The sequence below is a fragment of the Gymnoscopelus microlampas genome (genome assembly GCF_963454915.1).
Source record: "Gymnoscopelus microlampas genome assembly, chromosome: 1".
Classification (NCBI taxonomy): domain Eukaryota; kingdom Metazoa; phylum Chordata; class Actinopteri; order Myctophiformes; family Myctophidae; genus Gymnoscopelus; species Gymnoscopelus microlampas.
In genome coordinates, this window is record NC_139962.1 from 41,609,181 (window position 1) to 41,636,680 (window position 27,500).

The 27,500-nt window shown below is 42.0% G+C and overlaps 2 protein-coding genes across 3 annotated transcripts in view; one reads left to right on the forward strand and one right to left on the reverse strand.

Moving 5' to 3' along the window:
• ush2a (Usher syndrome 2A (autosomal recessive, mild)) overlaps positions 1 to 13,533 on the forward strand; it is a gene marked incomplete at both ends in the record, with an annotated part of 295,634 nt that extends 282,101 nt beyond the window's left edge. Inside the window, 10 exons of the mRNA XM_084054952.1 lie at positions 995 to 1,140; positions 1,230 to 1,348; positions 1,495 to 1,593; positions 6,069 to 6,245; positions 6,699 to 6,782; positions 8,174 to 8,306; positions 11,405 to 11,492; positions 12,250 to 12,318; positions 12,691 to 12,888; positions 13,444 to 13,533. Of these exons, the coding sequence (XP_083911078.1) occupies positions 995 to 1,140; positions 1,230 to 1,348; positions 1,495 to 1,593; positions 6,069 to 6,245; positions 6,699 to 6,782; positions 8,174 to 8,306; positions 11,405 to 11,492; positions 12,250 to 12,318; positions 12,691 to 12,888; positions 13,444 to 13,533 (1,203 nt within the window). The remainder of the gene's footprint in view (positions 1 to 994; positions 1,141 to 1,229; positions 1,349 to 1,494; positions 1,594 to 6,068; positions 6,246 to 6,698; positions 6,783 to 8,173; positions 8,307 to 11,404; positions 11,493 to 12,249; positions 12,319 to 12,690; positions 12,889 to 13,443) is intronic.
• A 4,674-nt stretch (positions 13,534 to 18,207) lies between these two features.
• Positions 18,208 to 27,500, reverse strand: part of kctd3 (potassium channel tetramerization domain containing 3) — an 18,866-nt gene continuing 9,573 nt past the window's right edge. Inside the window, exons 13-19 of one of the 2 annotated variants that reach the window (XM_084044301.1) lie at positions 26,642 to 26,812; positions 25,228 to 25,383; positions 23,472 to 23,568; positions 22,865 to 23,058; positions 21,859 to 21,997; positions 21,300 to 21,422; positions 18,208 to 20,878 (exon numbers count right to left, since the gene is read on the reverse strand). In XM_084044301.1, coding sequence (XP_083900427.1) covers positions 20,302 to 20,878; positions 21,300 to 21,422; positions 21,859 to 21,997; positions 22,865 to 23,058; positions 23,472 to 23,568; positions 25,228 to 25,383; positions 26,642 to 26,812 — 1,457 coding nt within the window. In that variant the 3' untranslated portion in view covers positions 18,208 to 20,301. Of the gene's footprint in view, positions 20,879 to 21,299; positions 21,423 to 21,858; positions 21,998 to 22,840; positions 23,059 to 23,471; positions 23,569 to 25,227; positions 25,384 to 26,641; positions 26,813 to 27,500 lie in introns of both variants that reach the window. The other variant, XM_084044300.1, reaches the window with a different exon arrangement.

The window sequence follows — 27,500 nt, forward strand, 5'->3', positions numbered from 1 at the left end:
GGGGGGGGGGGATTGGGATTACAATCCTCTGCTTTTGATAGACCCCCCCTTATTTTTTATGAATCGAACCCTGGACGACTACGATGACCCATGCCCAACCAGTGTGAGGGTCTCTATTAGAGTGCTCATGGGTAACACGCTGAACCTGTTTCTGAGGTGTTTTAAATGAAGTCCTCTGGTGATATACAGTATATACATGTACATGTACTGTATGTAGAAGGATAGCCAAGGAAATGAATTCCGAACTAAATTAAAGTTTGAATGAATGAACTTATAATTGTAATCACAATTATATTCAGTCTGTACCATGGCCAACTGGCCGAAAGAATACAGGCAACATGTGGTGAGAAATATCTCCAGTTTATTCTTAATTATTATTAACAGGTTTAAGCTTTGCCGCTGACAAATCATAGACCAATCCATACACATCTGCAAAACAGTATTAGCCTATTTATCAAGGCTTGATGCTCCAGTAACTGGCTGTGACGGAGAGAGATAAAATGTTACTTGTAACCCTATGAATTTCAGATCTAGGCTTACCTAACTTGATATCATGATATGTGAGTTTGTGTGTTTGTTTGGAGCTAATCTCACAAACCGCTGTACCAATCAGCTCCAAATTTCTTGTTTACGCGGCCAGTACTCCCATGTATTTATTACAAAACTTGATTTTTTACATTTTGGGACATGGATCGAGCTGAAACCATGCTCAAATGTGGAGATCAATATGACGTCATCGATACACCAGAAACACATTATAAAAGTTGGCTGCAAGAGCCTTTATATTATCATTATGGCATGGTTCTTTTTGTAAAGGAGACCTTTACCAAACAATGCCTTGCTAGTCGTTACAAATGGAATCATGCCAAATTCAGACAAATAGATGCACAGAGTATTAGATTTAATCTAATTTCATTTATGTCCCTAAGATTGGCCATAATTATTGTATTAACCTGCTGGTTGAAGTTGAACCTCTAACTTTGTCCTGTTACAGTGCTGTAATCGAGGTCCTATCAGAGAGTTCCGTACGCTGGCTGCCCCCCCGGCCAAGCAGAACCCCCCTCGACCCATGACCTTGTCCTCTCGCTCTGTTCAGCTGGAGTGGGATGAACCCCAGGAACCCAACGGAGTCATAGAGAGGTGGGAACTGGGAAGAGAGCGATGTACACAAAATACTACTGACTTGTGATTAATAATCTGTAAACTGACACCTTTACCCCCCTCTCTAGCTGTGAGCTACATGTCAAGCCAACCTGCCCCCAGCCCCCCCAGCCTATATCCCTCCCATGCACAGAAGGACCAATAGAGACCCGTTTCATTGGCAAGAACTGGAGTTACAATGTGACAGGTTTGTTAATCTTGGTTTAATAATAATAATACTAAAGCATAAAATGACTAATATACATTTTCACTATCCTATCCAATAATGTTGCTAAATGTTTTATCAGTGTGTACTTGTGATTACAAAGCTAACATAACTGGGCTAACTTTCAGGTCTCCAGCCGTACTCCAGCTATGAGTTGAGGGCCGCCTGCTTCAACAACATGGGCAGTACAGTCTCCAACTGGACTACTGTTACCACTCTGACTGAGGGTGAGTTAGTGAGACTGTGTACCAGTGGCACACAGTCTCACTTGTAAAACACAGTTTGATACCATCACAGGCTTTCAATACAACAGTTTGAGGCTATAGAGCCCAGCCTCACAGTCGTTCAGTACAACAGTTAAAGGTTAGAGACTATAGAGACCACATCACAGTATTTTAATACAACATTTACAGACTAGAGACTGGCCTAGCAGTCTCAGTACAACAGGTCCGGGTTCACAGTCTTTTAATACAACTGTTTGAGACTAATAGAGAGTAGTCTTTCATTACAACATAGACCAGCATCACAGACTCTCAATACAACGGTTAGAGACTAATAGAGAGCAGCTTTACAGTCTATCAGTACAACATATAGCAACTATAGAGACCAGCGTCACAGACTCGTTATACAACAGTTAAGCACAGACCGGCTTCACAGTCTTTCAAGACAACCATTAACTCTTTGACTGCCATTGACGAGATTTCTCGTTTTTCTCCGCATGGCTCAGGCAGCCGTCGACGAGATTGACGAGATTTTTGAAAAAATTAAAAATTATTATTATTATTATTATTTTTTTTTTCAAAAAACATTTTTTTTTTATCACAAAGGAAGCAGGAGATAACGCGATACGAAGATTTTCTGCTCCATTCACTTCAATGTTAAAAAATAAACGGAGACAAAATTCACAGTTTACCTATTTTTGCAATGTTATTCTCTGGCAGGGAAGGGGGGTAGATGTGTAAATACTCTGGCAGTCAAAGAGTTAAGAGACTATGGGTTCTATTTTCAGCCGAAGATCCTATACCCACTATTTGGGGATTTAGCATTGTGCAAGGGGCGTTCCCGTGCAAAAGTTGTTATCTTCTGACACCAGCCTTATCCCTAAAACACCTGCGCTACCCGTTACATTATGCATAGGCGTGGTTTGGGCGTTACAATAATAAAACCAATCACCGTGCCAGATACCATTGCCTTTAAGAGAAGACTGCGCAAGCCATTATCCCCAATGCTTACGCTCTCTGCCTCTCTGCCCATGGAAGAGAGAAGTTGCCTTGGAATAAATGTATATTTGATACACAGAATTATCACTCACACATTGCTGGTTATAGAGAACTTTAAATTACAGCATTCTGCTTGTGTTCTGGATCAATTAAACAAAATGGTCTGGTGTGGTTATAGCAAACGCAGATCAAACGACATTGTGTTAGTCTTTGATAAGCTTAACTGGCAACAACTGATAAAACACAATGTATTGATACAAGGAATTAACAGTCACACTTTTGTGGATTGCAGTAAAATTGTAATGACAATCACATTCAACCACTTCATTCCGAAGTGAACTCTGCAGCCACACTGGGGCGCCAATAACGTTGGACACCGTACACCCGACGTTTGCTCCATACGCTCTAGCCTTTGATTGCCTTTCAATAAAACCATATTTGACAGACATAAGTATCACCTACATGTTACTGATTATAGAGAATGTTATATTATTGTAATCCATTCATTGTTTCTTGCGCAATGGATGAATAAAGCTGAAGTGTGTCATTTGGAGAGCATGGCATCGCACGCAGCATAAATTGTCTTCTTTGAATAGACTATCATCTTATATAAACACAATTGACGCAATTGACACTCTCACAATTAGGAGAGAGGGAGACCTTGAATGTTGTGCCATTGTGCGCCCGGCCGGCCTGACTCTCGACGTGACCAGTGCAGGCACACTCTACCAAACGAATTTGGCATAGCGGGTGGTTTTAGAATCCGTTATACTCTTTCCCAAACGTGTTAGGGCAAGATAGCAATTTTAGGGAAAGCGCAACAACACGCCCACAAGCACACCTCCAGGCACAAATAATGGAGTCGGCATAATGAATAGTGGGTATATTGCGGGACAGTCCGGGAGAGGGGGCGCCGCCACCTTTCCTCCCCCATGGCACCAGGCTTGATGATTGGAAGTAGAAGAATGGCAAATACGAGGCCTCTAAACAAACTGATATAATTCATATAAAAAATAATAGAAAAAATAAAAAAAACACAGAGGTCTCCACCTTTGCAGTCATTTTCCTCTCCCACTGTTCTCCTTTACAAAAATCTATTTCCTGAAGTCCTCTTCCATCACTGTCTCTTCCTCTATCTCGATTTCGACATTAATTCCTAATGGAGATCAGCTGGGTGCACGTTTCTATTCTTAAATGAGCATTTTTACCCATTGTCCACCTTATCTTCATATAATTGGTCCTCACTAATGCTCATAACATGGTACAGTTTCAGTCTACTCACTCCGTGTCACCTTGGTGGGCTAAGGACAGTTCAGAAACCTGCCTACCAATGACATCATCAATGGGGCTTCCAATCCAATAGAAACGACAGCCTTTCTCTTCCTGGGAAATTAGCATTCTGAAATAGAAGCCATTGTTCTCGGATTAATAAAAAATAAAAATAAAAAGTTTGACATCTTGTTTGAAATGACCATACCCGCCTACCGATGATGTCACTGGTAAGCAGTTTCTGAACTGTCCACAGCCCCCTCCTCTGAGACATAGAGTGAGTAGACAGAACCATCTTACAATGAGCATCGGTGAGGAACAATTATATGAATATAGTTTGAAAATGGATGACGTGGTCCTTTCAGAGATCCTCTCATTTGCAGTCATGTCAGCCCTGATGCAATTCAGTTAGTTGTAGGGTTCTCTATGGCTCCTGTATGATGCTCCTTAGTTCATGGCACTTATCACTGAGCACATTCCTGTGCTCAGCTTTCCTTCCCATCTGAATGAATGAGGCCTTGTTAAGGTCAGCGCTCTCATCGCCATCGCCTTTTTTCTGTTCCATTGCCTTGAAGTCGTTCTCTGCCATTGTCATGTTTTTTTCTGTTGCTGTTGGCAGTCATGGCTGCCAGTTCCCACCTGATGTCATGTGGGAGTCCTGACTTTTCCAGACCGTACTGAATAACTGCTACCTTGCATAATGTCCTCAAACTAGGACACAAGTCTAAGATGTACAGGTCATCGGGTGTGTATCCTCCAAAGAGGATGATACGATCTCCCACCATGCAACAGCACATCCGAGACATCAGACACGGGCCTTTCCCCTTGGGCGTGATCTTCTTCCAGGAGGTCTCTGGATTAAATATCCACAGATCATTGAAGTTCTGGTCCAGAAGATAGTTGTAGCCACCAAATATGTACAGCTCTCCATTGTAGGCAAAGGCTGAATGACCCCTGCGTCCTTTTGGAATAAACTGTGGAGAAGATGTGCTCCCCCAGCAGTTAGTCTCTGTGTCAAACACTCTGATGTTGTAGTAGATCTCGTCCCGGTCCCCTCTGCCCCCGAATACAAACATCTTTGTCCCAATGATGGTTGCAGAGTGACAATCCGATATAGGTGGTGGAATGCCGGTGGTGTTGATTAAAGACCAGGCCATTATGGCTCTGTCCAGCTTGTAGATGTCATTAGTGCGTCCAGTCAGTATGTTATATCCTCCAAAGACATACATGACATTCCCCAAGACACAGGCTGAGTGGCCGCACCTCGCATTTGGAATAGTCCCAGAAACCTTGGGCTTGTACCATCTGTGGGTGCGGACCTCAAATGCATAAAGCTCATTGCAGTTGTCGCCACGGAAGGTAACCTCGTTACCTTTGTCAGCCACCTCTGTTTCAATATTCACTATTCCGCCCCAGATGTAGATGATATCTTCTATCAGAATCGCTGTGTGGCCCACGCGCATGGAGGGTACAACATCAATTGTACGTTTTCCTCTTCCGGGTTTCATTGGGGGCAACGTCGTCCAGTGCAGCGACAGTGTGTTGAAGACGTGCACGTCAATGCGATCTATGCAGCGCATTGCGTTGAAGACGTGCACGTCAATGCGATCTATGCAGCGGGGGCGGGTATCCCTGTCCCAGAACCCTCCAAAGGAATACACCTTGTGCTCCACTGCCACAGCAGCATGGAAGGATCTCTTCTCTCCTCCTTTCAGATGCACCGTCCAGCACAACATGTCACTCAACAGGACACCGATGGAGTCACCAACTTTGCTGTTTAAAAGAACGTGGTCCTATTGTGTGCTAGCACTTATATTATATCGGCAGAAACATCATGTGAAGCTTGGCCAATCAGGGGAGCCGATGCCAGTTCGTCTCCCATATATGGCGAATTGATCGCCTTGGCCCAAGCCCAGGGTTTCTGTCTGTCTGTCTGTCTGTCTGTCTGTCTGTCTGTCTGTCTGTCTATCTATCTACATTGTGATGATCAAATGCTGCTTTCTTATTGTTGTTATAAGTAAGGCTGAGGATTGTGTAAGGATGTGACAAACAACTTGACACCCAGCATTTGTTGTTGGCTTAACCACTTATGTTATGTACTTTGTTCTAAGCTCACAAACTGTCACGATGCGTCCCACTTTTTCAAATGTTGACAGATTTCTAGTTCATTGAACACATTCAAACCCAATGTTCCTCTCCTGGTTCCACCTCAGCTCCCCAGTACGTCTCTGACTTCTCAGTGGACGGTAATGTAACCGTGGTGTGGCTGGACTGGAGTCAGTCATTCTCACTGAACGGACCTCTGAAGGAGTTCAGCGTCACAGAGAACAGACTCAGGATCTACTCTGGCTTTCACAGTATTCTGCACATCCCACGGACGTCACAGAGGAGTGAGACCCCCCCCACACACGCACACGCACACGCACACGCACACGCACACGCACACACACACACACACACACACACACACACACACACACACACACACACACACACACACACACACACACACACACACACACACACACACACACACACACACACACACACACACACACACACACACACACACACACACACACACACACACACACACACACACGCCTCCCTCTCTCTCTCTCTCTCTCTCTCTCTCTCTCTCTCTCTCTCTCTCTCTCTCTCTCTCTCTCTCTCTCTCTCTCTCTCTCTCTCTCTCTCTCTCTCTCTCTCTCTCTCTCTCTCTCTCTCTCTCTCTCTCTCTCTCTCTCTCTCTCTCTCTCTTTCTCTCTCTCTCTCTCTCTGTGTGTAATACAGTAATACAACAATGTTAACATATGAATGATTAATCTCTCTCTCTCTCTTAGCTCTGTCTTTCCAGGTAACATGTACCACAGACAGTGGCAGTGCCACCACACCCACTATCAGATACAACCCTGCTACAGGCCTGGGTGAGTCTCTCTCTCTCTCTCTCTCTCTCTCTCTCTCTCTCTCTCTCTCTCTCTCTCTCTCTCTCTCTCGCTGGTCAACACCGGCCCTCAAACCCTAAGTAGTTTTTGTCTGTATTCTTCATTCATGTTTGACAATGCTTCAGTTGACGGTAGGGGTGTGCCGATACACTCATTTCACCAAACGATACGATACGATATTTGGCTCACAACTTTGATACGATTTCGATTTTATTATGAAAATATATGGGGGAGAAAAAAAGGAAATGCAAAAACAAATAATTCTGTTTTTGCATTATTCAGACATGCAAACTTGTAGCTTTTCAGCTACAATAGCCGTTTTGAATCCAAATAGGGCAATAGTGTGACACCTGACCCGAAAAAACAACAACATGTTGTCACCCTTTTCACCTCGGGGCTGTTTGCATGCCTGATTATAATGATTGTAAAAAATAAAATAAAAATAAAAATATTTTTTTCAAAACGATTTTTTTTTCCCAAAACAACACATATCGTCACAAAAACGTATCGCGATATATCGTGGGACGATATATCGGCACACCCCTAGTTGACGGTTACATTTTTTTAGTTGTGGGTCAGTAAAGGAGAGGGAAGAAACATTCTCTCCTTGCCACAGAGGCCTGGGTTCAATTCCCAGCAGTGGTGCCTCTCATGGCTCCAACCAACATAATATTGTCAGTGTTTGCGGGCAGGAAGCCAGCAGGGGAATGTGTCCGTGTTGCTCCTCCTGGTTGGTGGGGGTTATTTTTCAGAGAGGAGGAGAACTGGACGATAGATAACGTGAACTTCTGTCTGCGCTACTCTGGTGGTAAAACTCTTCACTGTCACGTGAAATAAAAGGCTGGTGACTTCATGTATGTTGGAGGCATGTGGTTGTCTACACCCTCCACACACAGGACACCGGTGGCGGTTGGCAGCAACACAATTGGGGAGAAATGCAGCAAGATGCATGGTACACCCAATATCTCAAGACACCTTTAATCATATGCATTGTGAGGCGTTTTTGCTACTTTTGAAAATGGGTGAAAAGAAAAAAATATATAATTATTATAAAGAAGTAACATTTTCGCCTATAATGACATGCCCAAAATAGGGACGCCAGGTTGAAATCGGTTAATATATAGTTCAGAGGGTATAGGATTTTCCTCTGTATTGGGAAATCAGTGCGCACTCAATTACAACTGGACTTGTTTGTTGGCACACTGTTTGGGAATCACAGAGAATCAGGAGGTACAGAGTGTCATCACTCTCTCTCTCTCTCTCTCTCTCTCTCTCTCTCTCTCTCTCTCTCTCTCTCTCTCTCTCTCTCTCTCTCTCTCTCTCTCTCTCTCTCTCTCTCTCTCTCTCTCTCTCTCTCTCTCCAGGTCCTGTAGGGCCTACAGAAGGAGTTACAGGGGGTGTCAGTATGTCATCTGGTCCGGTCTACTCTGAGCTGTGGTTCATTCTGCTGTTTGCTCTGCTGGGTCTGCTCCTGTTAGCTATCCTACTGGGAGTCTTTCTACACAGGTAACAACAGCTAAATGATGACAACACACAACACACACACACACACACACACACACACACACACACACACACACACACACACACACACACACACACACACACACACACACACACACACACACACACACACACACACACACACACACACACACACACACACACACACACGGTTATACAGTATGTATACACAGTTAATTTATCTGATGAAGAATGAGATGTGATTGGTGCTCATGCTCAGGCTGGCTTAGGCCGGTCGATCACTGACCTAGCCACATGAACCAAGCATCCCTACTCTGGGTGGAACATTATAGGCGGGTGAAAATATGGTTTGACCCAAAAATAATTTGAACAAAAGGTTTCTCAATGGTTTACTGTAGTATCAGGTGTACTTAATAACATATCAAAAGTTTACCAAAATCTGATCATTAGAAATGTCAAATTTCCAAGATGGCCGCCACCAGTTCCTTAAAAGACCATTATTCCTTCAATATTTGCTCTACACAAGTCATTTTGGTGCCTAGCCCCATGTTTTGGTGATCTAGGAATCCAATTAGCATATATAAATAGGCAAGTGATTATAAGTACAATTATATATCAAAGCAATTGGTTATAAGCATATTTAGCAATGTAATTGGACATTTCTCCCTTTTCTACATACTATAATGCCCAGGATTGGTGAATTAATCACCTATACCTATACCTATATATGTAATTCACATCTGTTGAAACTTTAAAAATGTATTTGGATACCAATAAGGAATAAATTCATTATTACTGGGTGGTACTGTGACATTTGTAAAAACATGGCTGCCAAGTGATAGACTGGGAATATTACACAAATCTTGGAAGACATTCCTTACAGAGAAATGTCTTCACCAATGTGTTTGTAAAGGTGTCCCGTTCCCAAACTGGGGTCCCCCAAATGATTTTGGGGGTCCCCAGATGGATAGCTTTATGTGCAACATGGTTTTCTCACTCAACAGTAAACAAACCAACATACAGTATAAGTGTATACAGGGTATCTGCACATTTCTAAAGTTACAATTTAAATACTCTTAAGACTCAATATTATCTCAAATATTAGGTAAGAAAGAGGCAAACATTGTGAAAATAGTTATATAGTAATAGTAAAGCTGAGAACACTACACTCAGTAGGAAAGAAATGGCCACTTGTCTGGTCTATGGAGAAGATGGACTCTACAGTGGAGAGAAATGGCCCCTTATGGGCCAAGAGAGGGTGTACAAGTCATCACAGAGCTATCACAACATGTATCTAGTGTCTTCTACTGGGTGTCTAGGCAGGGTGGAGGAGTGTGGCATGGATAAGGTTCAGATTTGCTTGTCACAGACATCTCCTTATTCCTGAGACTAGTAGTTGTGTGAGGTTTTAGTGCAAAATTAATTTCACATGTCCTTATTTTGTGATTGGTACTGCTGGCAATAAGCTTGAACCCTGATCTCTTTTTCTGGATAATTTTAAGAGCAAGAAGGTACGTATAGGGGACAGCCCATCACGCCCTGGGCTCCAGTCTCCCCATAGAATCCCAATCTAACCGACCTCCACGCCCATAAGGGGCCAACAAACAAGCATTGCTTTCGGCATACACCATTTTTTTGTTCTGGAGCTGTTCTGGAGAGGGGAGAGGACGCTCTGAGCCATAATGATAAGTCACTGGGAATATTAATGGTCAGCCACCACCGACTCTCCTGTGAGCCAGTCCGACATAGACACCCTTGTCTGCCTGACACACAGTCATGCACCACTACGTGGAGGTCTTACAACCACCACTATGGGGGGGGGGGGGACCCTCCTCACTACCTGTGCCAACTCACGAGCGCCTATCTCGGACATATGAGCCAGCCAGACCCGCCAGGAGGTCCATTTGGGACCAGCATACATAGGGACACAATGGAGGTTTGAGGTTTTGCACGTGGGACATGGGGGAGATCAGAAGCTCAGGGTCTCCTTGCCTCCTAACTTTGCTCTTCTACACTCCAAGTGCCTCGGGAGCAATACAGTGACCCCCATACTCCCCTCTACCCACCTGAGGGGAACCCTAGGCCCACTATACTCTAGACCAGACCCACCCCCCATACTCCCCTCTGACTAGGCACCCAGTAGATACTCGGTTCAGACAGCCTTACACTAACCTCCATAACCACCCCCACCCCTCTTTGCACACTCACACTGATTGCCTTCCTAATGTGTTTAAAGGTTCTATGAACATCTATTTAATGTTTTTTCAAAATCTTGTGTCTACAAGATGACACTGCGCGTCCAAAGTAAAATAAATATTCTTGTGTATGTAGGGGAGGAGTTATGAAGTTCCTGTGGGGTGAGTAAGGGGAGGGGTGCAGAGATATTGGTTCATAATGCAATACATTTTTTGGGGTCAAGTCAAAAATGAATTTAGTTTGGGCTAAATTTGATCCACAGAGCTATCCAAAACCTTTCAATATTAAAAACAATACTATCTATCAACTGACCATATTCTCTGCCACCACCTTCTGAATTACTGCAAGTTGTGACTACTAGTTTTGTTGTGTTTTGAGGATATCTTGAAGCCTATTGTTCCAGTAAAAAAGAAATATAAGTAGTTGAACATTTATTATATAATTAGTTAAGTTAACTTGAAACGGGTGACCATTTCAGAGGGTTTTAATGGGGTCACAAAAAAAATATTGGATTTCACAATGATCTAATTGTATATTTGCAATTTGGATAAGTCCAATGGATTCCCAGGCCCCCAAAACATGGGGTTAGACACAAAAAGTACGTGTCTAGGATAAATAAAGAAGGAGTTAGGCTGTTTTAATGATTTTTGGGGCATCTTGGACGCCATCTTGAAAATAACACCTTTCCAGTGGGCAAACTTTGGTAAACTTTTAGTATGTTATTCAGGACACCACATACAACATAAAACAGTTGAAAAACCTTTGTGTGTGTGTGTGTGTGTGTGTGTGTGTGTGTGTGTGTGTGTGTGTGTGTGTGTGTGTGTGTGTGTGTGCGTGTGCGTGAGGGATGTAAATACACATTTGAATTACTGAGTTAATAGACAATAAAGTGATTGTTCTCCTTCTTTGTTTATACTTTTCAGAGCCCTGAGGAAGAGCCACTCTAGCAGAGAGCGACCTCCTCTGGTCACACTGCACAAGACAAGGCATACTGGAGGAGAAATGTACATGGTGAGAGAGACGGGTGGAATAGGAGATGTTAAAGAGAGGAACAAATGCATGGCAGTAGATGAAAGGGCGTTAGAGAGGGAAGCATTTCTTTAATATTGTCTAATCTTCACATAATAACTGAAGCAATGTTTTTACCTGAAATTGTACTTTTAACAGTTGTCACCCTCTACCACTAGAGGGAGCAGAAGCAACACAGTACTAGTCAACCGAAAACAGTCACTTTTATTTTTTTGACCCATTACAACTTCCCCATAAAACCTGCCGTTTCCTAAGAGATGTCAAAAGTTGTTACTGTCTCTATGCTACTGTTCATCTACTTCATCATCTCTTTGTGTTTGTTGATTTAATTTCACCGTGTTAATCTCATCATTTTAATTCCTATCCTTGGTTCTCTCCATGCATACAGTATGTCTTTTGTCCTCCCTCCTTTCCTTGTTTTCTCTGTCTTTATTCTCCTCTTTCCATCTACTTTCCCTCTCACTGCACTCTTCTGTTTTTCTTTGAATCCACCCCTTCTGTCTCACCACTTATTTCTCCATCCATCCATCCATCCATCCATCCATCCATCCATCCATCCATCCTATCTCTCTCTCTCTCTCTCTCTCTCTCTCTGTCAGAGGCCTTGTCCTGAGTTGTGCGCTAGGCACCATTCAACCTCTCTGATGTCTTCTAGACGTTCAACAGCCACAGTAAGACCTCTTTATGTCTCCTACTTCCTGTCAGAAACCTAAAGCTTTACTTTACTGTCCCCTGACAGTTTGACACGGTGGCAGACAGTGTCGAGTACAACAACGTGACACTTAAAAGCTACACTATGTACACTGAGGTATGGGAGCATGTGTACATGCATCCATGTGTGTGTTTTGGTTTGGTTCGCATGCGTGTGTGTTTGCGTGCGTGTTTATGAACGTGCTTGTCAAACCACATTCATGGTCTTCCGAGAGGCATTGAATATGGACACGTTGAACAGTGTGTTCAGGGAAGAGATGTTTGGTTTGACAGTTTGAAGATCTTCGTTCTGGTTGGTTTGTTGTGTTGGCTGAAGTCATGTAACAATATTCTGCACAATATTTTGAAGGTGAGATGTTATAATCATATTATATATATATTACAGTAAAAGTTCAATGTAAAATGTACTCAAGATTAACAAATGCTATTATTATTATGAATAATTCCTAATCTTAATCTTCTCTGTCAGGGTTTCTCAGACACCAAGATAGTGGGTGGAGGATCGCGCTTCAGTCCAATGACAGTCCTGCGGGTTCCCAGCCAATCAGATGTCTCCCACACTTTTTCCCAGCAATCCTTGCACCGCAGTGTGAGTCAGCTGATTGACAGGAAATCACTAATGGATGAAGGAAGCTGGGACAACCCGCTTGGACAGGACTCAGGCCTGGTGAGGACTAGATCTATCCTGAAAGCATTTTTAAATGACTGGGAGTCAACTGATGAAAATATCATCCCATTAGCCTTTATCAATAGAGGTCTATACAGTTGATTTTCTCTGAAAAGAAATTGGTCTACAGCTCGCACCCAAAGGTACTGGAAAATGTCCACCAGCCTAAACATCAAACATACACACACAGCAAAATCCTCAGTTGATTTAACCCTGGGAGGATAGAAATTTAACCAAATGTACCCTTACATGTACCCATGTGGTTACATCTATACACTCTCAGAGTTAACTTAAAACTCAGGATTTAACCGTGTAGACTGGCTGCAAATTTTCTGTACCAGGTTTAAAGGTCAAAGTTGCAGTTTAACCACTTAAACCCTCTATTCTTAGTCCTTAGTAAAACGGACCTGAGTTGCAACTGTACTTGTACCAAATCTCTTCACTGAAAATGTGAGCTTGTAGATCTGCTATTTTCAGAGATTATTCCCCCCAGAATAGGGACGCTGGGGCTCAAGTGGTTAATAGACCTGATGACCTTTTATTGCTGTGTTTTAGTACGTGGAGGACGATGAGTTTGTTGACGCCATCAAGCACTTCAGCTCTGTCAAGAAGGAACACACCTTGTTCATTGATACTCAGCTGTAAGAATGGATCCACGCTCCTCAACCAGGACCACCAGTGTAAGACCACCATCCCACCCCGGGCATTCATGTCTGAACCCCAAACTGTAAACAGGTAGACTACTCACACACATTAGTATGGTCTGGAATAGTAAATTGGAAAAAACAAATTGAAAATTTCCAGCTCTTGAAATGTTTGGAAATTATAGTAATTCCACATAAGATTCCAATAATACTACACATTGTGCAGTTAACATATTTGTTTTTAATAAGTTGGTCTGAGCAGGTTGTCTTCTTGAATAGTATCAAACTTGTCAAGTCTAGTCAAGAAATTATCTATTTTAACCTATACGTCTTCATACCTTTCTATCTGGGACAGCATCTGTGTCGTTTTAGATGTTGCTATAATTAGTGAAATTATTATTTTTTAATTTTTTTAAAATAAATATTTCACGTTTTTCAGAAAACTGTTAGGATTTATAAGGCGTTTTTAGTATCGGCCTCAGGTCTAATGGGTGAAAATACAGTGTGTAGGAAACTGTGCAGTGTACTGTAGATGAGATCCAGACCTAGCCTGGCTCCAGACCATAGATCCCGCCCACTCCACTGAGTGGACTGCTCACGCTTCAGTCTGATAATTAGGCTAATCCAGACCCACATTTACAGAACCAAATGTCAGGTTTGACCCAGGTCAGATCTGGATTTCCTTTTAAAATGTTTAAAATGTTGGCACCATGTTGAGAGAAGGAGCAGAGGTTATGATTTACAACAGGACATGCAGACGGGTGACAAATGAAAGGAAAAACCTGAATAACTGAGTGGAGAAACAAAACAAATTTATCTGCTTTCAATTAAGTTTCAGTTGTACTGCACAGTACAATTACGCAGTTAACATCCTATCATGCTCTGTACAACTAGAAAGGTTTGAAAGGAGCGCAAATCTCCACAAATAGGTGTGCCCTATAACCCTCCATCTTTCTGTTTGTCTGGGGAATGTGATGACGGATCTGGGTTTGTGGTGGTGAAGAGCGGGTCCGAAGGGGAAGGATGATGTGAACGTTGGGGGTTTAGGTGACGGATGAGGGGTTCATAGTGGTGGCCCAACACCTTTCTAAGATGTTGGGCCACACGTTTTTCCTTTAATTAGTCACCTACTGTAATTAAAGGATGCATGTTCTTAATTCTTCACCTACTGTATCTCAGTGTGTAGAATGAAACCATTTAATTTAGCTCTGAACCAGAATTCAAACCAAGAATCATAACAATGCTATATTCCTTATACAAAACCCCAATACCCAGGGACTAATGTGTATTATGATTTACTGTCACTGAATGCCAATTATGTATATACTGTAACCTGTAGAAAAACAAAGAGAGGTGTGCGCCTTTTGGAAGATGAGGGTGATGTAAAATGATAGCGACCAAGGCACTTTTGTTGCAAAACTAAAGATTGTTTATTTGTACGGCTAATTCATTTGCATTGCAGCACACCAGCCTGCATGTTTTTAAACCCTTGCTATGCATTAGCCGTACAAATAAAGGCTCTTTATTTATCCATACCAAGAGTACATTGGTCGCTATCGTTTTTGCATTATGTATATAACCTATTATGTATATAACCTGGAAGATGACTTTAAGTTACTTAAAATGAACATATTCTGGCAGCTGCAGTGTAACTGCCTCCAACTGAGATGAATGCCAGATGAACTCACCAAAATGTTGTGTCAGTTACTTGTTCTATTTGAACCTTTGTATCTGTGCCTAGTAGACTTACTAGATAGCAGTTATGTTGTAGAGGAATTATGTACCAGTGGCCTTGGTGTTAGTTTTGTATGACAAATGAAAATGCCAACTGTTTTTAATTGTCTTAAACATGGCTGGGAATCACATTGTGTTTGTTAGATGTCATCACTTAAAGGTCCAATCTTAGTTTCTGTCCTGTTACATTAAAGAAGTGAATTAGTGTTGATGCAATTTTCTGCATAATTATTTCCCAGTAATCTAGAGTTTATTTTTTATATATTTAACTTAATTAAAAATGAAGGTTTAGCTGTTGTTGACCCTGTTTTCACAATTCCAGAAAAAAATCTCCAGTCTCATGTTGTTGGAGCAAAACATTTTTTCCTGGTCATTCTGATCATGGATTCGGCTTTTAAAGTTGAGATTAAGTTTAAAGTGATACATTTTGATTAGTCACCATATAATGACTGTGGTTATGTAACGTGACATTTATGTGATGTTATTTGTGTACAAAATGTAAGCATAAGAATGTATGTATTGTTGTAAAAACCTTTATTTTTTACACTGGCAGTATTATTTATGACTGTTGTATAAAGTTTTATTTATAGATGATTTATTGGTTCATTGGTTTCATTTTACTTGAACCTCAGTCAGACTTGACAGGAAAAGTACTGCTATACATCAGGTCAGTGGTACTCAAAGTGGTACTCAGGGTTCCTTGGGGGGGTTCTAACTTGGCCCTTACAGGTCTGTAACTCTTGAGAGCGTACAAATGGAACCAAATGGACTCTTACGGGTCCATTTGGTTCCATTTGTAAGCTCTGAGTTATAAGGGTCCTTGAAATTAAAACGTTTGAGAACCACTGACTGCATTAGGGGATCATTGTCACTGTTGAAACATTTCTTTATCAGTAAAAGTGAAAACAAACAAGGTTTCTGAGGACAATTGTTAAAAAAAAAAGAGCCAGACAGTTTTTACAGGTTAATATTTTACTATTTTACTCAAACAGATGTCAGCAAGCAAGCGGCAGCTCATCACAGAACACACACACACACACACACACACACACACACACACACACACACACACACACACACACACACACACACACACACACACACACACACACACACACACACACACACACACACACACACACACACACACAGTATCTCAGTCAATGAGTAGCTCTTTCCAGGCGGGGTTGGTATTAAAGTGGCAGTAAGACATTCTGACAAGGACACTGCTAAAACATTCACTGTCAGTCTCACAGGGAGAGGGAGGTTGTGAACACACAGCTAGTGGAGTGATCGTAAGGGACAGTGTACACAAACACACACACACACACACACACAGCTACACAGCTTTATTAAAGTCATAAATCACTATGACGACAGACAGCGCCTCAGAGAGGAGACTGTCTAAACAGGAAGGTTACTGAGATCAGAGGACTGGAGACACACACACTCACACACTCACAACCCGTTGCAACCTGGCGCTGTGTGACCTTGTAGATCTGCTATTTTCGGCAAAGAGATTTGGTGTAGATGGAAAAATGGAGCGGACCAACTATAGAGCTCTGGGGGGGGGGGGGGGGGGGCAAACTAAGAGAAAACCACTTGGCACTCGAAATGGTGGAGGCTCTGGTGTTTATTATTATTATTATTATTATTGTCATTATTTTAGTGGTGGGACAAATCATATAGAAAAATGTAAAAGCAAACTTTTCCATGAACCACTGTCCCACTGACTGCATACTTTTAAAAGATGAACACTGCTAAACGTATTTAATGTTTCCTGAAACGACACATAGAAAGGGATGCATGATGAGAATGAATTATAGTTTTTAGTGCTGCAGTGCATTTATCTGTTAACAGTATTACCATGGTTTGTCCCCATGTCAGATTACTCTCAAAACTTCTGATTGACAATTCAATCAAAAATGTACAATGACTAAATATTTTTAGAGAATTCAGTTTCAGCTTAAATTACAATAATTATGATTTATGCTTACAGACATACAATATTACGTGATGTACATCAGTCAACAATATACACATGTATACGGTTACACATTAATGCAAAATATTTCTAACATTAACTCGTCAAAAACAGTTATACAGGGTGGTTTACTTAAATAGAGATGTGAATTCCTTTCAGTTAGCTAGTTTCCGGCTGCAATATATACTGTAAACACAACCAGAGAAAAGCTGAGAGACATTTAAGGACAAACAGATGTCAAATGGACAGACATACAGTAAACTGTCCAAAGACACATTATTTTATACAAAATAAAAGCTAAAAAGTTACTTTATAACTTCAGTCTTTATAGTGCGAGTGCAAATGCAATTAGGTCCAATAGCATGTTAATATCAATATCTATTTAGGCTATTATGATTATCAACAAGATGTAATGGACAACAGCGTATCAACATAGCATTAAACACATGAATGCATCCATATATTGTTTTAAGTAAGTCTAATTTCCATATCGTCAATTTGCATATTAAGATTTACATGTTTGTACAGCGAATGACCTCGTGGTCACATTATGAAATTATAATCAACCAGCTAAAATCTACTTTAAAGATTGTAACTCGTTGATTCGTCCAAATTATTATTCAATATTCCTGGAAAACATCACTATTTAACTTGTTGTCTTTCGTTAACCTCCTTCTGCCTCAGCACGCTACAGTCATGGTTATTGCTCAAAACATCTGTAACGAGGAAGGAAATTTGCCATTGTAGCCTTGTGAATATGTGATGGAGCTTTAGGCTGTGGTGGAAAGTAACTAAGTACATTTACTTAAGTACTGTACTTAAGTACAATTTTGAGGTATTTGTACTTTACTTGAGTATTTCCAATTTCCAATACTTTTACTCCACTACATCCCAGAGGCAAATATTGTACTTGTATAAAACATACATTAACCACTTTAGCCCTATTTTATACCTAGGCTATTTGAAAATAGCCGATCTACAAGCTCACGTTGTGAGCTTGTAGATCTGCTATTTTCAAATATTTTAGTACTTTTACTTTTGGTACTTTAAGTGTATTTTGATGCCAATACTTTTGTACTTTTACTCAAGTAAATTTAGAATTCCGGACTTTTACTTGTAACAGAGTATTTCTACATTGCAGTATTGGTACTTTTACTTAAGTAAAACATTTTAGTACTTTTTCCACCACTGGCTTTAGGCTTACACAGTAACGCAATAGGTTCAACTCCCAGGCCAGGTGGCCCATCTGAGTTGCTGTCATCATGCTGATTAGAATCTAAGCTATCAGAGACAGGTTACAACAGGGTTACTGCAGTCTGGAACTTCACCTCACAGTCAGTCAATCTTAATCTTGCTTTATGACCATTAAATAATGATATAGGCTAGTTACAATACCCAAAGCCTTAAAGTCCTAATTAATAACCATTTGGCTCAATCAGGTGTTACTTTTGTCAAAACAAGATGTTTAAATAAATGTGTAAATATGTGTCTCATCCGGTACCGAATGAGTTTTGATCTAGCATCTAGTGTCAGAATTGTGCTGTAGGTCCAGGAGTGAATAGAATATATCTTCTAGCTCTATATAATTAAGAATTAAATCTGTCTTCACAAGCCTTTGGTCAAAGTCCTTTATAACTGAATAAGGCACTGTGACAGCTTTAACTAAAGTGACTACAGGACTAAAGTGGTGTAGTGTTTCTAACTGAGTGAGTTAAGTGTTGCAGGTCCATTAGATCATTTCCAACAGAAACATCACAGAGAAATGAGAACGACATAAAGTACATAATGCAATTTACAGGCACGCAAAACATTTTAAACAGTTTTTTTGACAGATCTGATCTTTTCCATGTCTGTCTAGAAATGTGGCCTTTCATTTCTCTGTTTTGAACAAAGCCCAAAAAATAAATAAATAAAAAGTTGCCACAAAGACTTCTTGTCTAACTGATGTACAGTCAGTGTTTGTCTAAGTACAGTATCATCTATGGATAAGAGTGTCCAGCCCCCCCTAGTCCCCAACTCCATTGTCCTGTCAGTAAGGCTGTGTTTTGAGACTGATTTTAGGTTTAGGAATTCTTTAGATGCTGCATACAAGCGGTTCTGAGTAAAGATCTGCTACGTCAGGTGTTCAGGTGTCCTCCTACTGCGGTAAAAATTGATGTAGGCAGTTCAGTCAGTATGTGTTTTCTACAGTTTGACAACCCCCTCTCCAAACAGATTCAGGATGTGCACCTAAAGCTGAGTGACTGAATGTCTGTTATCAGCATCCTGACTCTTCAACAAGCTCCATTTTTTCCCTTACTGTAGCAATGTACAAACACAACAAACAAATTAAATAGCTGCCGTAGTTATAGATGTGGAAAAAAGACACAAAAAATAGAAAAGAAAAAGAAAAATGTTATTCCTGTTTTCAGAGGGGCTGTTTGTGTTGGTAAACTTGTTGTCCAGGTGCATTGGGACCTGTTACTCTGGTTGTACACGGTCAGAACCATGACCTATACAGTCAGGATGTGGAGGGAAGGAAGTTATCCTTTACAGTACCTTCGGTTCATTTCAAAGTGCATCTTCAGTCATTTCACTCTCCTCACGTTTGGTTTGTTCTCATTGAGTGAAGTCAAATCCTCCGTATAGTTATTAGGATTAAAGGTGTGCTTGTCCACACATCCACATCATGTTCTCACCAGAGGTTAACAACACAGATGAAATGTGGAAAAAGCTCTTTCCCAATAGGCTCTGTGCATTATAACTGCAGTCCCAGGTTTCTCAGAAGGTGGCATACCCGTTTCCTGTTCCAGTTCATTTATAGGTCCGTTTGATTGGCTCGGCAGCAGATATGAACGGGAAACACACATAAAGGTGTCATTTGTGTTTCCCGTTGTGTGTCCCCTGCTGCTGAGCCACTCAAACAAAGCTATGGGACACTGAACTGGAGCAGGAACCTTCTGGAAACCTGAGACTACAGTTATGCACAGAGGCGATTGGCGCTCAAAGGTAATTCCTATCAGCCAATTCAATTTGAGAACTCAAACCCCTCTGTGGACTCCAATCCGTCATTCACAGACTGCTGTCCTGATTTGACAGCTCGGGGGCCAGCTTCCTGTGTCGGGGGGAGGTCGAGGAGGCGAGTTTTGTGGGGGAGGGGGAGGCGTTGGCAGAGGAGTCGCTGCCCCCCGCCTCAGAGCCCAAGGAGGAGAGGAGTGGGACGGGTGGAGCTCTCTTCCTCCCCAGAAACAGACCTCCTTCTAGCACTCCTTTCTTCCTGGCCCCTCCCTCTGCCTTCACCACCTCCGCGCCAGGCCCCGCCCCCTCTCCCTCCTCTGGCTGTGATTGGACCTTTCGTCTCACGTCACCCCCGCCCACCACTGGGCTGTCAGGGGGTTGCTGCGGTGATTCTACAATACCTTCTGCCTTGGCAACACTCGTGGCAGTGGCGACGGCCGTGTTAGCGTTCGAGCTAGCGCTAGCCGATCTGCAAGCCCAGAAATCCATGGCGGAGGCTCTCCTTTCACTGTCTTCAGGCCCAAAATCACACAGCGAGCGTCGGGCTTCAGGGGCCACACAGGGTCCCTGGGAGGAGGTCTGACCTGGACTCTCTAACACGCCTCGACCCAGACTGAAGTTCTGGAAGTCTCTGTAGATAGATGAACAAGACAGACAGTTAGATGAGGAGGATAGACAAACAAATGTATTGTTGCTGTTGGGTGGAACCTTGTCCTAAACAAGGAAATGGAAAAAAGAACCTGTGTTGCAAAGGATCCAATCTATATTATTTAGTCACAAGCTCTTGTTAATACTTTTCATTTGGTTCAATATTTATACAAACCTACAGACACATTTGACCAAGTTTTTAAAAATTCCCAAATAGCAAAGCAATGCTCATTGCAAGCATGTAGGTAGACTATTTTTTGCTACTTTGGCGCAACACTGTTGTCAATTAATTTAAGAAGAAACATTCAATATTTGAAATATAGAGATACAAGGTTTTGATGGATGGATGGATGGAAGGAAGGAAGGAAGAGGAAGGAACGCAGTAAGAAAGGAAGATGTTTCACCTATAGCTGTGGAAGGACTCAGTGCGGCGTGCGCGGGCCAGTAGGGGGCTCTCTCTGTAAGGCCGCAGAGCTCCGTAGGTGGCCTGAGTCTCTGGAATGGTTTCCTGGTTCTGTAACTGGAGACTAGGATGATGGACAGACAGGAGATACAGTAAGACTGGACTCTTATTTTGTCAGTGTGTAGAGATAGAGTATGAGTAGGGTAATTTATTATATATGTATTTCATGAGTATATGATTTTATGTTTTACTTAATTGAATTATTTGTGTGAGTATTGTGTTTCTAATTTCAACTATACCTTTGCTCGTTAACTTCTTTCAATGAATGCTTTTGCCAGTTTTATTCCACTGTTTGTGTAAAGCACTTGTAAACTTTGTTTTAAAAAGGTTCTTTGTATTATCATTATTATGAATAATAATAATAATAATAATAATAATACTATAATGTAGGGATTTCTATGTCTTTTTTGGTGAGTAGCTAAATATTACATTTGGGATAAAACAGGATAAACTGTGTTAAACATTGTATACTGCATATAGACTGCGGTCTTCTCTCTCACCTGGAGCAGGACTCTCGTAGCCGCGTCTGATGTAACACCGAGGGGGCGGGGCTAATGTTGGGCGTGGCACAGCGGGAGGTGCTCAGGTCGCACTGGTCCAATAGCTGTAGTAGCTCCTCCTCTGAAGGTCCGCCCACATCTGTCAATCAAACATAATACAAAAAACTGCTTTAAACATATTCACTTATCATCCTATAATTCTACAAAGCTCTGTGTGTGCGTCTGTGCGTGCATCTGTGCCCAAAATCTCTTCTGCCCGGTTGTCCTCAGTGGCGGCTGGAGCAATTGATCTGTATTTGCACACAGCCATTGACCATTACCATGTGCACGGAACACCAAAGCCTGTTTCGCTTTCCCCAAATGTCAGCTGTTTATTAGCGTTTTTGTGTTCGCTGGCTCCCGGGTTGCCAAATCATGTGCGTGAAACAAGCGCCGGTGTTGCCACATCCGTGAAACAAGCGGACCATGGCGCACGCGTTGGGTGCTCATATCCCCCGACGGGTATGGTCTAGTTCACATAAATGATGGCAGTTACTCTTTGGTGTAATATTATTTGGAACCAAAACATTCTTTAGACCAGTGGTTCTCAACCTTTTTAGACCATGACCCCCCAAAATAATCGTATTTGAACTGGGGACCCCCCACCCTGACAAGCACTTGAATGTAGGAGTAGAGGCATTACATTTTGTTTGACTCTGTTCCACAGATAGATAATGTGAAAATAGCAGATATATAAGCGAGGCGTTGTGAGCTTGTAGATCGTATTTTGTACACCTTATTTTCACAATCTTTGTCTCTTTCTTATATGAATTGACAATTTGGCCAATGATTGACCAGTTTTTATAGTATGGTTTGTTGATTACTTTTGATGCAGTAATGGTCTTTTTCTTTTCTTTTCTTTCATTTTTTTAAGGTATTAAAACATGAAAAATCAATGTCCTCATACAGTATTTGTCTTTCAAGCTCCCAAGCCACAACCGACCTGTCAGTCTGTCTGTCTCCTCACCTGCTGTCTTCCTCTCCTCTATCTTGTTAGCTGTATCCATGGCGGTAGTCAGGTCCCACATCTGGATGCTGCCGTTGCCGTGGCCTGTGAACAGGTAGCGACGGGGTCGCGACCCCATCCGACTGGACCCCTCACACTCCCGAACCATGAAGCAGGTGATGGTGGTTCCATCTACAGACTGCACCTCACAGATCCTAACACACACACACACACACACACATAGACACGCACACGTGGGCACACAGGCGCCCGCACACGCACACACATGCAAACACATGTACACAGACGTACAGTATATGCACAGAAATGTGCACTCATCAGTGAAATGGCATCTAATGTGTTTAGATGCTGTTTGTTTGAAGGTACAGAAAGGAGGATGTTACAACAAGCCTGCTGGGGATGGAGGGAGAGAAGGAAAGCAAAGATGGATGAAGAGTTTGTTAGTGATGGAAGAGGTAGAGAATGACAGGAGAAGAGACATCTCTTTAAAGGCTGTTGGTGACAAACGAAGGCACCAGCAGACAGGCAGGAGAATATAACAATGGGGTGAGGCACAAGAAAGGGATACTGTAGCTAGACACAGACAGAGACAGAGAGGACAGTGTACCTCTTTCCAGTGGATGAGAGTCTGACAAATAATGTGTTGGTGATGGGAATAACCTTCTGGATAAACACCTGCTGGTCATCTCTCTCTCCAAACGGACCTGACAACACATGCACGGGCACGCACACACACACACACACACACACACACACACACACACACACACACACACACACACACACACACACACACACACACACACACACACACACACATTTGACCTGTGTCTGCAATACAGGAAACAGAAAACTGATAAAACATTCTTGTTCCCATTTTTTTGTTGACACGCTTGTCTAATGTCTAATGAGATAACAGCCTTCACCTGCTGACCTGGTGGAAGGGAAATGAGCTCTGGTTTATTCACTGGCTTGACGAGGAAGTATATACTGTATTGTACTATAGTGGTTCAAATGTGCCTTTGTCCTAATGTCTAGTTGTTGCTTTGTAGCAGCACATTTTAGTTGTACCTTTAAGTATGCAGAGTAAAATACGGTGAGTGTTGTGGAGTTTTGAATAGAAAGCACGGAAACGGCATTCCCCTTCACAGCTGGACAGTGGTTCTTGTGTTTATAAATTAACATTATAAATAAATATGAGAAACCACAGCAATTAAAGACTCCATTTGTTTGGAATCGGATACAAAAGGAGCCCACAAACAGTCACAGCAGAGTGACTCTGAATGATTTAATTGCACTGTGATCAGTTGAACACCTCCCTTCCTGCAAACCAACAAAGTACACTAAGTGGATGAACTGTTTGCAGTGCAGTCAGTATGATTGATTGGTTGGTCGGTCGGTCGGTCGGTCGGTCGGTCGATCGGTCGATCGATCGATTGATTTAATTAATTAATTTGTAACAGAGAGGACCTCTGTTACTTATGTTTGAGATAACCGTCATGTATTGAATGATATTTGCACAGCACATTTGCACTTTTAGTATTTTGCATAGTTCACCTTGCAGTGCAATATGGAGAGAGTGCAATAGGTTTGTAGTGTGAGGTTTTATTGTTGAGGTTGATTGAATGCTCAACAGTACCTGTTTGTTACCAGCATGATTGGGCTGGACCATATCAGGATAACAGAGGGGGGTTATGATGTGATGTGTGTTTGCAATTGCTAATATTTATGTTGTAGTAGAATCATTATTGGTGTAGTTAATAGCGTTTTAATCGATGTTATGAGAGTTAATGTTATCTGTATTTATGTATGTGTATTATTCAGTAGTCTACCCCTTGACATGGTTGAGTCCAAACTAATTGCCTCCAGCTGAGTATAAAAGGCTGCCAGCCACATACACACTCAATTGGTGGTAGCTTGAGAGCTAGACACCACCATGGCATTTAGGTGGAGAGCTTCCAATGTGTTCATGTATCTTTTGTATTGTTGGTGAACAATCAGAATAAATACACCTTTTTGGTTGCACCCTACCAAGGCCTCAGTACTAACTCCAACCGCAAGTCGGGCATTCTAACAGAATTAATGAATTAATTAATGAATTAATGATATATATGTGATGGTCTATCTTTAGCTTTGGTACAAAACCACTTCAGACAAGTCACTGCAATATATGCTTACAACATTTTAAGCTTTGTTACAGAATTAACCTCCTGTTACCACTAGATGGCAGTCTGTCTCTGGAAGTTGAGTAGTCACAAGTTAAAAAAGAAGAAAGGAAATGATCTCTCCATCCATCCATCCATCCATCCATCCCTCCCCTTCGTCTCGGCTTCATCCCTTGTTCTTCTCTCTTGCTCTCTCACCTATATCGTTCCCAGATCCGTAGCTGCTGTGACTCTCTGTCTCCTCCAGAGAGAGGATCTTGAAGGAGGCCAGTGGTGTGGATCCAGGCTGGGTGGAGATCATTCCTCTGAAGCGAGTCACCGTCCATGTACGCACGTGGTTGTTGTCTGCACACACTGTAACACACACACACACACACACACACACACACACACACACACACACACACACACACACACACACACACACACACACACACACACACACACACACACACACACACAAGAATTCAAATATTTGTGTAAGTGCACAGAGCCATATAGACAACAGGGGGTAAAAGATAATTAGACTGTGGTCTCTACAGTATGTGGTGTTTTCTCTTCTCTTCCTCTTCTCTTCTCTCTACTTCACATCCCTGTCCCCACACCCCTCCCTCTAAACGAAAAAATATAATGATTAACAACGTATGCACAAACCCACAAAGTACTTAAAACATTAAACCTTACTTAGGTGTGGAAATATTCATATGTCTACGGTCATATCAGACTAGATGTAAATTTCCTGCTGGGTATGTTATGTTGGGTATTGTAGGCAAGGCAGCGCACATCCTCTGAACTGCAGAGAACTGTGCACGCTGTTTATGATGTTTTACTTTTCAGAGACAGGAATGTATTTTTTTTGTCATCGTGACGATGGGCTTAGAAGTCTCTTTCATTTCCAAAGCAAAGATTTTGTGTGTGTGTGTGTGTGTGTGTGTGTGTGTGTGTGCACTGAGTTAGCCACTGTTTTGGAGAGGGGGAACGCACTGTAACTACTCGCTCCACTCTTGGATTCCTCGCTACGGGCATTTTCCAGGGGGAAGTCAGTGACAGGTCAGGTACAGTATATCCCAGCTATCTGGGCTACTCTACTGTAGATACTAGATACTGCATTTTCCATTTATAGCCGATGAACAGGCGCACATAAAAGAAGATTTTGTGTATGCTTTTAATTTAACTGGGGTTATAGGTGCATTTCATTTGACTTTATTTTGTTCTCCATGGTTCAATCTGAATAAAAACTGTATTTATATTGTATTTAAAGTATCCTACAGGGAAATCTGTAAGTCCTGAGGCAACGGTCAATGTAAACCGCAGTCACATAATTATGCACAAATTTAAAATAATTAGAAATTCATAAATCAACTGTGTGTAAGACACAATTAGGTATCTTAAAGTGATCTTGTGCAATGTTTTTCGTCTTAAGTATTTTCCTTTTTATTTTGCCATAGGAACCCATGGTGGAAGTGACTTCTAAGGTATCGTATAAAAAGATGCCATCACTACGTGCACTCCTTGTGCACGTAAAAGCATACTGGCTATAGCTAGCATGTCGGAGAGATGTTTCTTATATTTTCTTGTCTCTTCATCACACTCTACTCATCCTCTTCCTCACCTGACACCAGATGTTTCTCAGACAACATGATCTTGGTCACTGGACTCCTGTGGACAGTGAAGGTCTGGAAGAGTTGAGGACCTGAACCCACCGTCTCTGGGTGCTGAACTATGACCCTCACTGCTCCACTGCTGGTGCCATAGGCTATCTCTATCCAGTTCCCACTGATGCCTGGGAGGGAACCACAGAGAAACAAATGAGGATAGAGTGAGAGAGAAGTTCTGTGAATGATTCTAACTGTTGTTGTCATAGCCCAGGGGTCTTCAACGTTTTCAGGCCAAGGACCCCCTAGCTGAGAGAGAGATGAAGCAGGGACCCCCAACTCTATATTGTATAAAATTGTGTTTCAGATTAAAGTTTTTTTTTTTTACTTAGTCTGCTCTTTTTTACCTCTACATCTATAGCCTCTTTGCCAAAAATAGCTGATCTACAAGCTCTCAACGCCTCGCTCTGCGAGGCGTTGAGAGCTTGTAGATCTGCTATTTTCGCCTAATGTTCCCCTCAGAAAAGGAATTCTAGGGTTCAAGTGGTTAATGTAAAAAAACAAAATCCTATCACACACAGATTTGGCGGACCCCCTATAGTAGCTCTGAGGACCCCCTAGGGGTCCCAGACCCCTGTCATAGCCTATTCATCGGTCTATTGTTCAGACACCACTCACATGACAGACAGACAGACAGACTGATAGAGAGATGGAGAGAGACAGGCTGCGGTGGAGATAGAAAGATGGTTGGAGAGACAGGCAGAGAGGTGGAGTGGCAGACTGTAAGAGAGTTCCAGTAAGTCTACATAAATATTTTATTATCAGAGGTAGAATGTACAGGATTGCACTCTCTCTCTCTCTCTCTCTCTCTCTCTC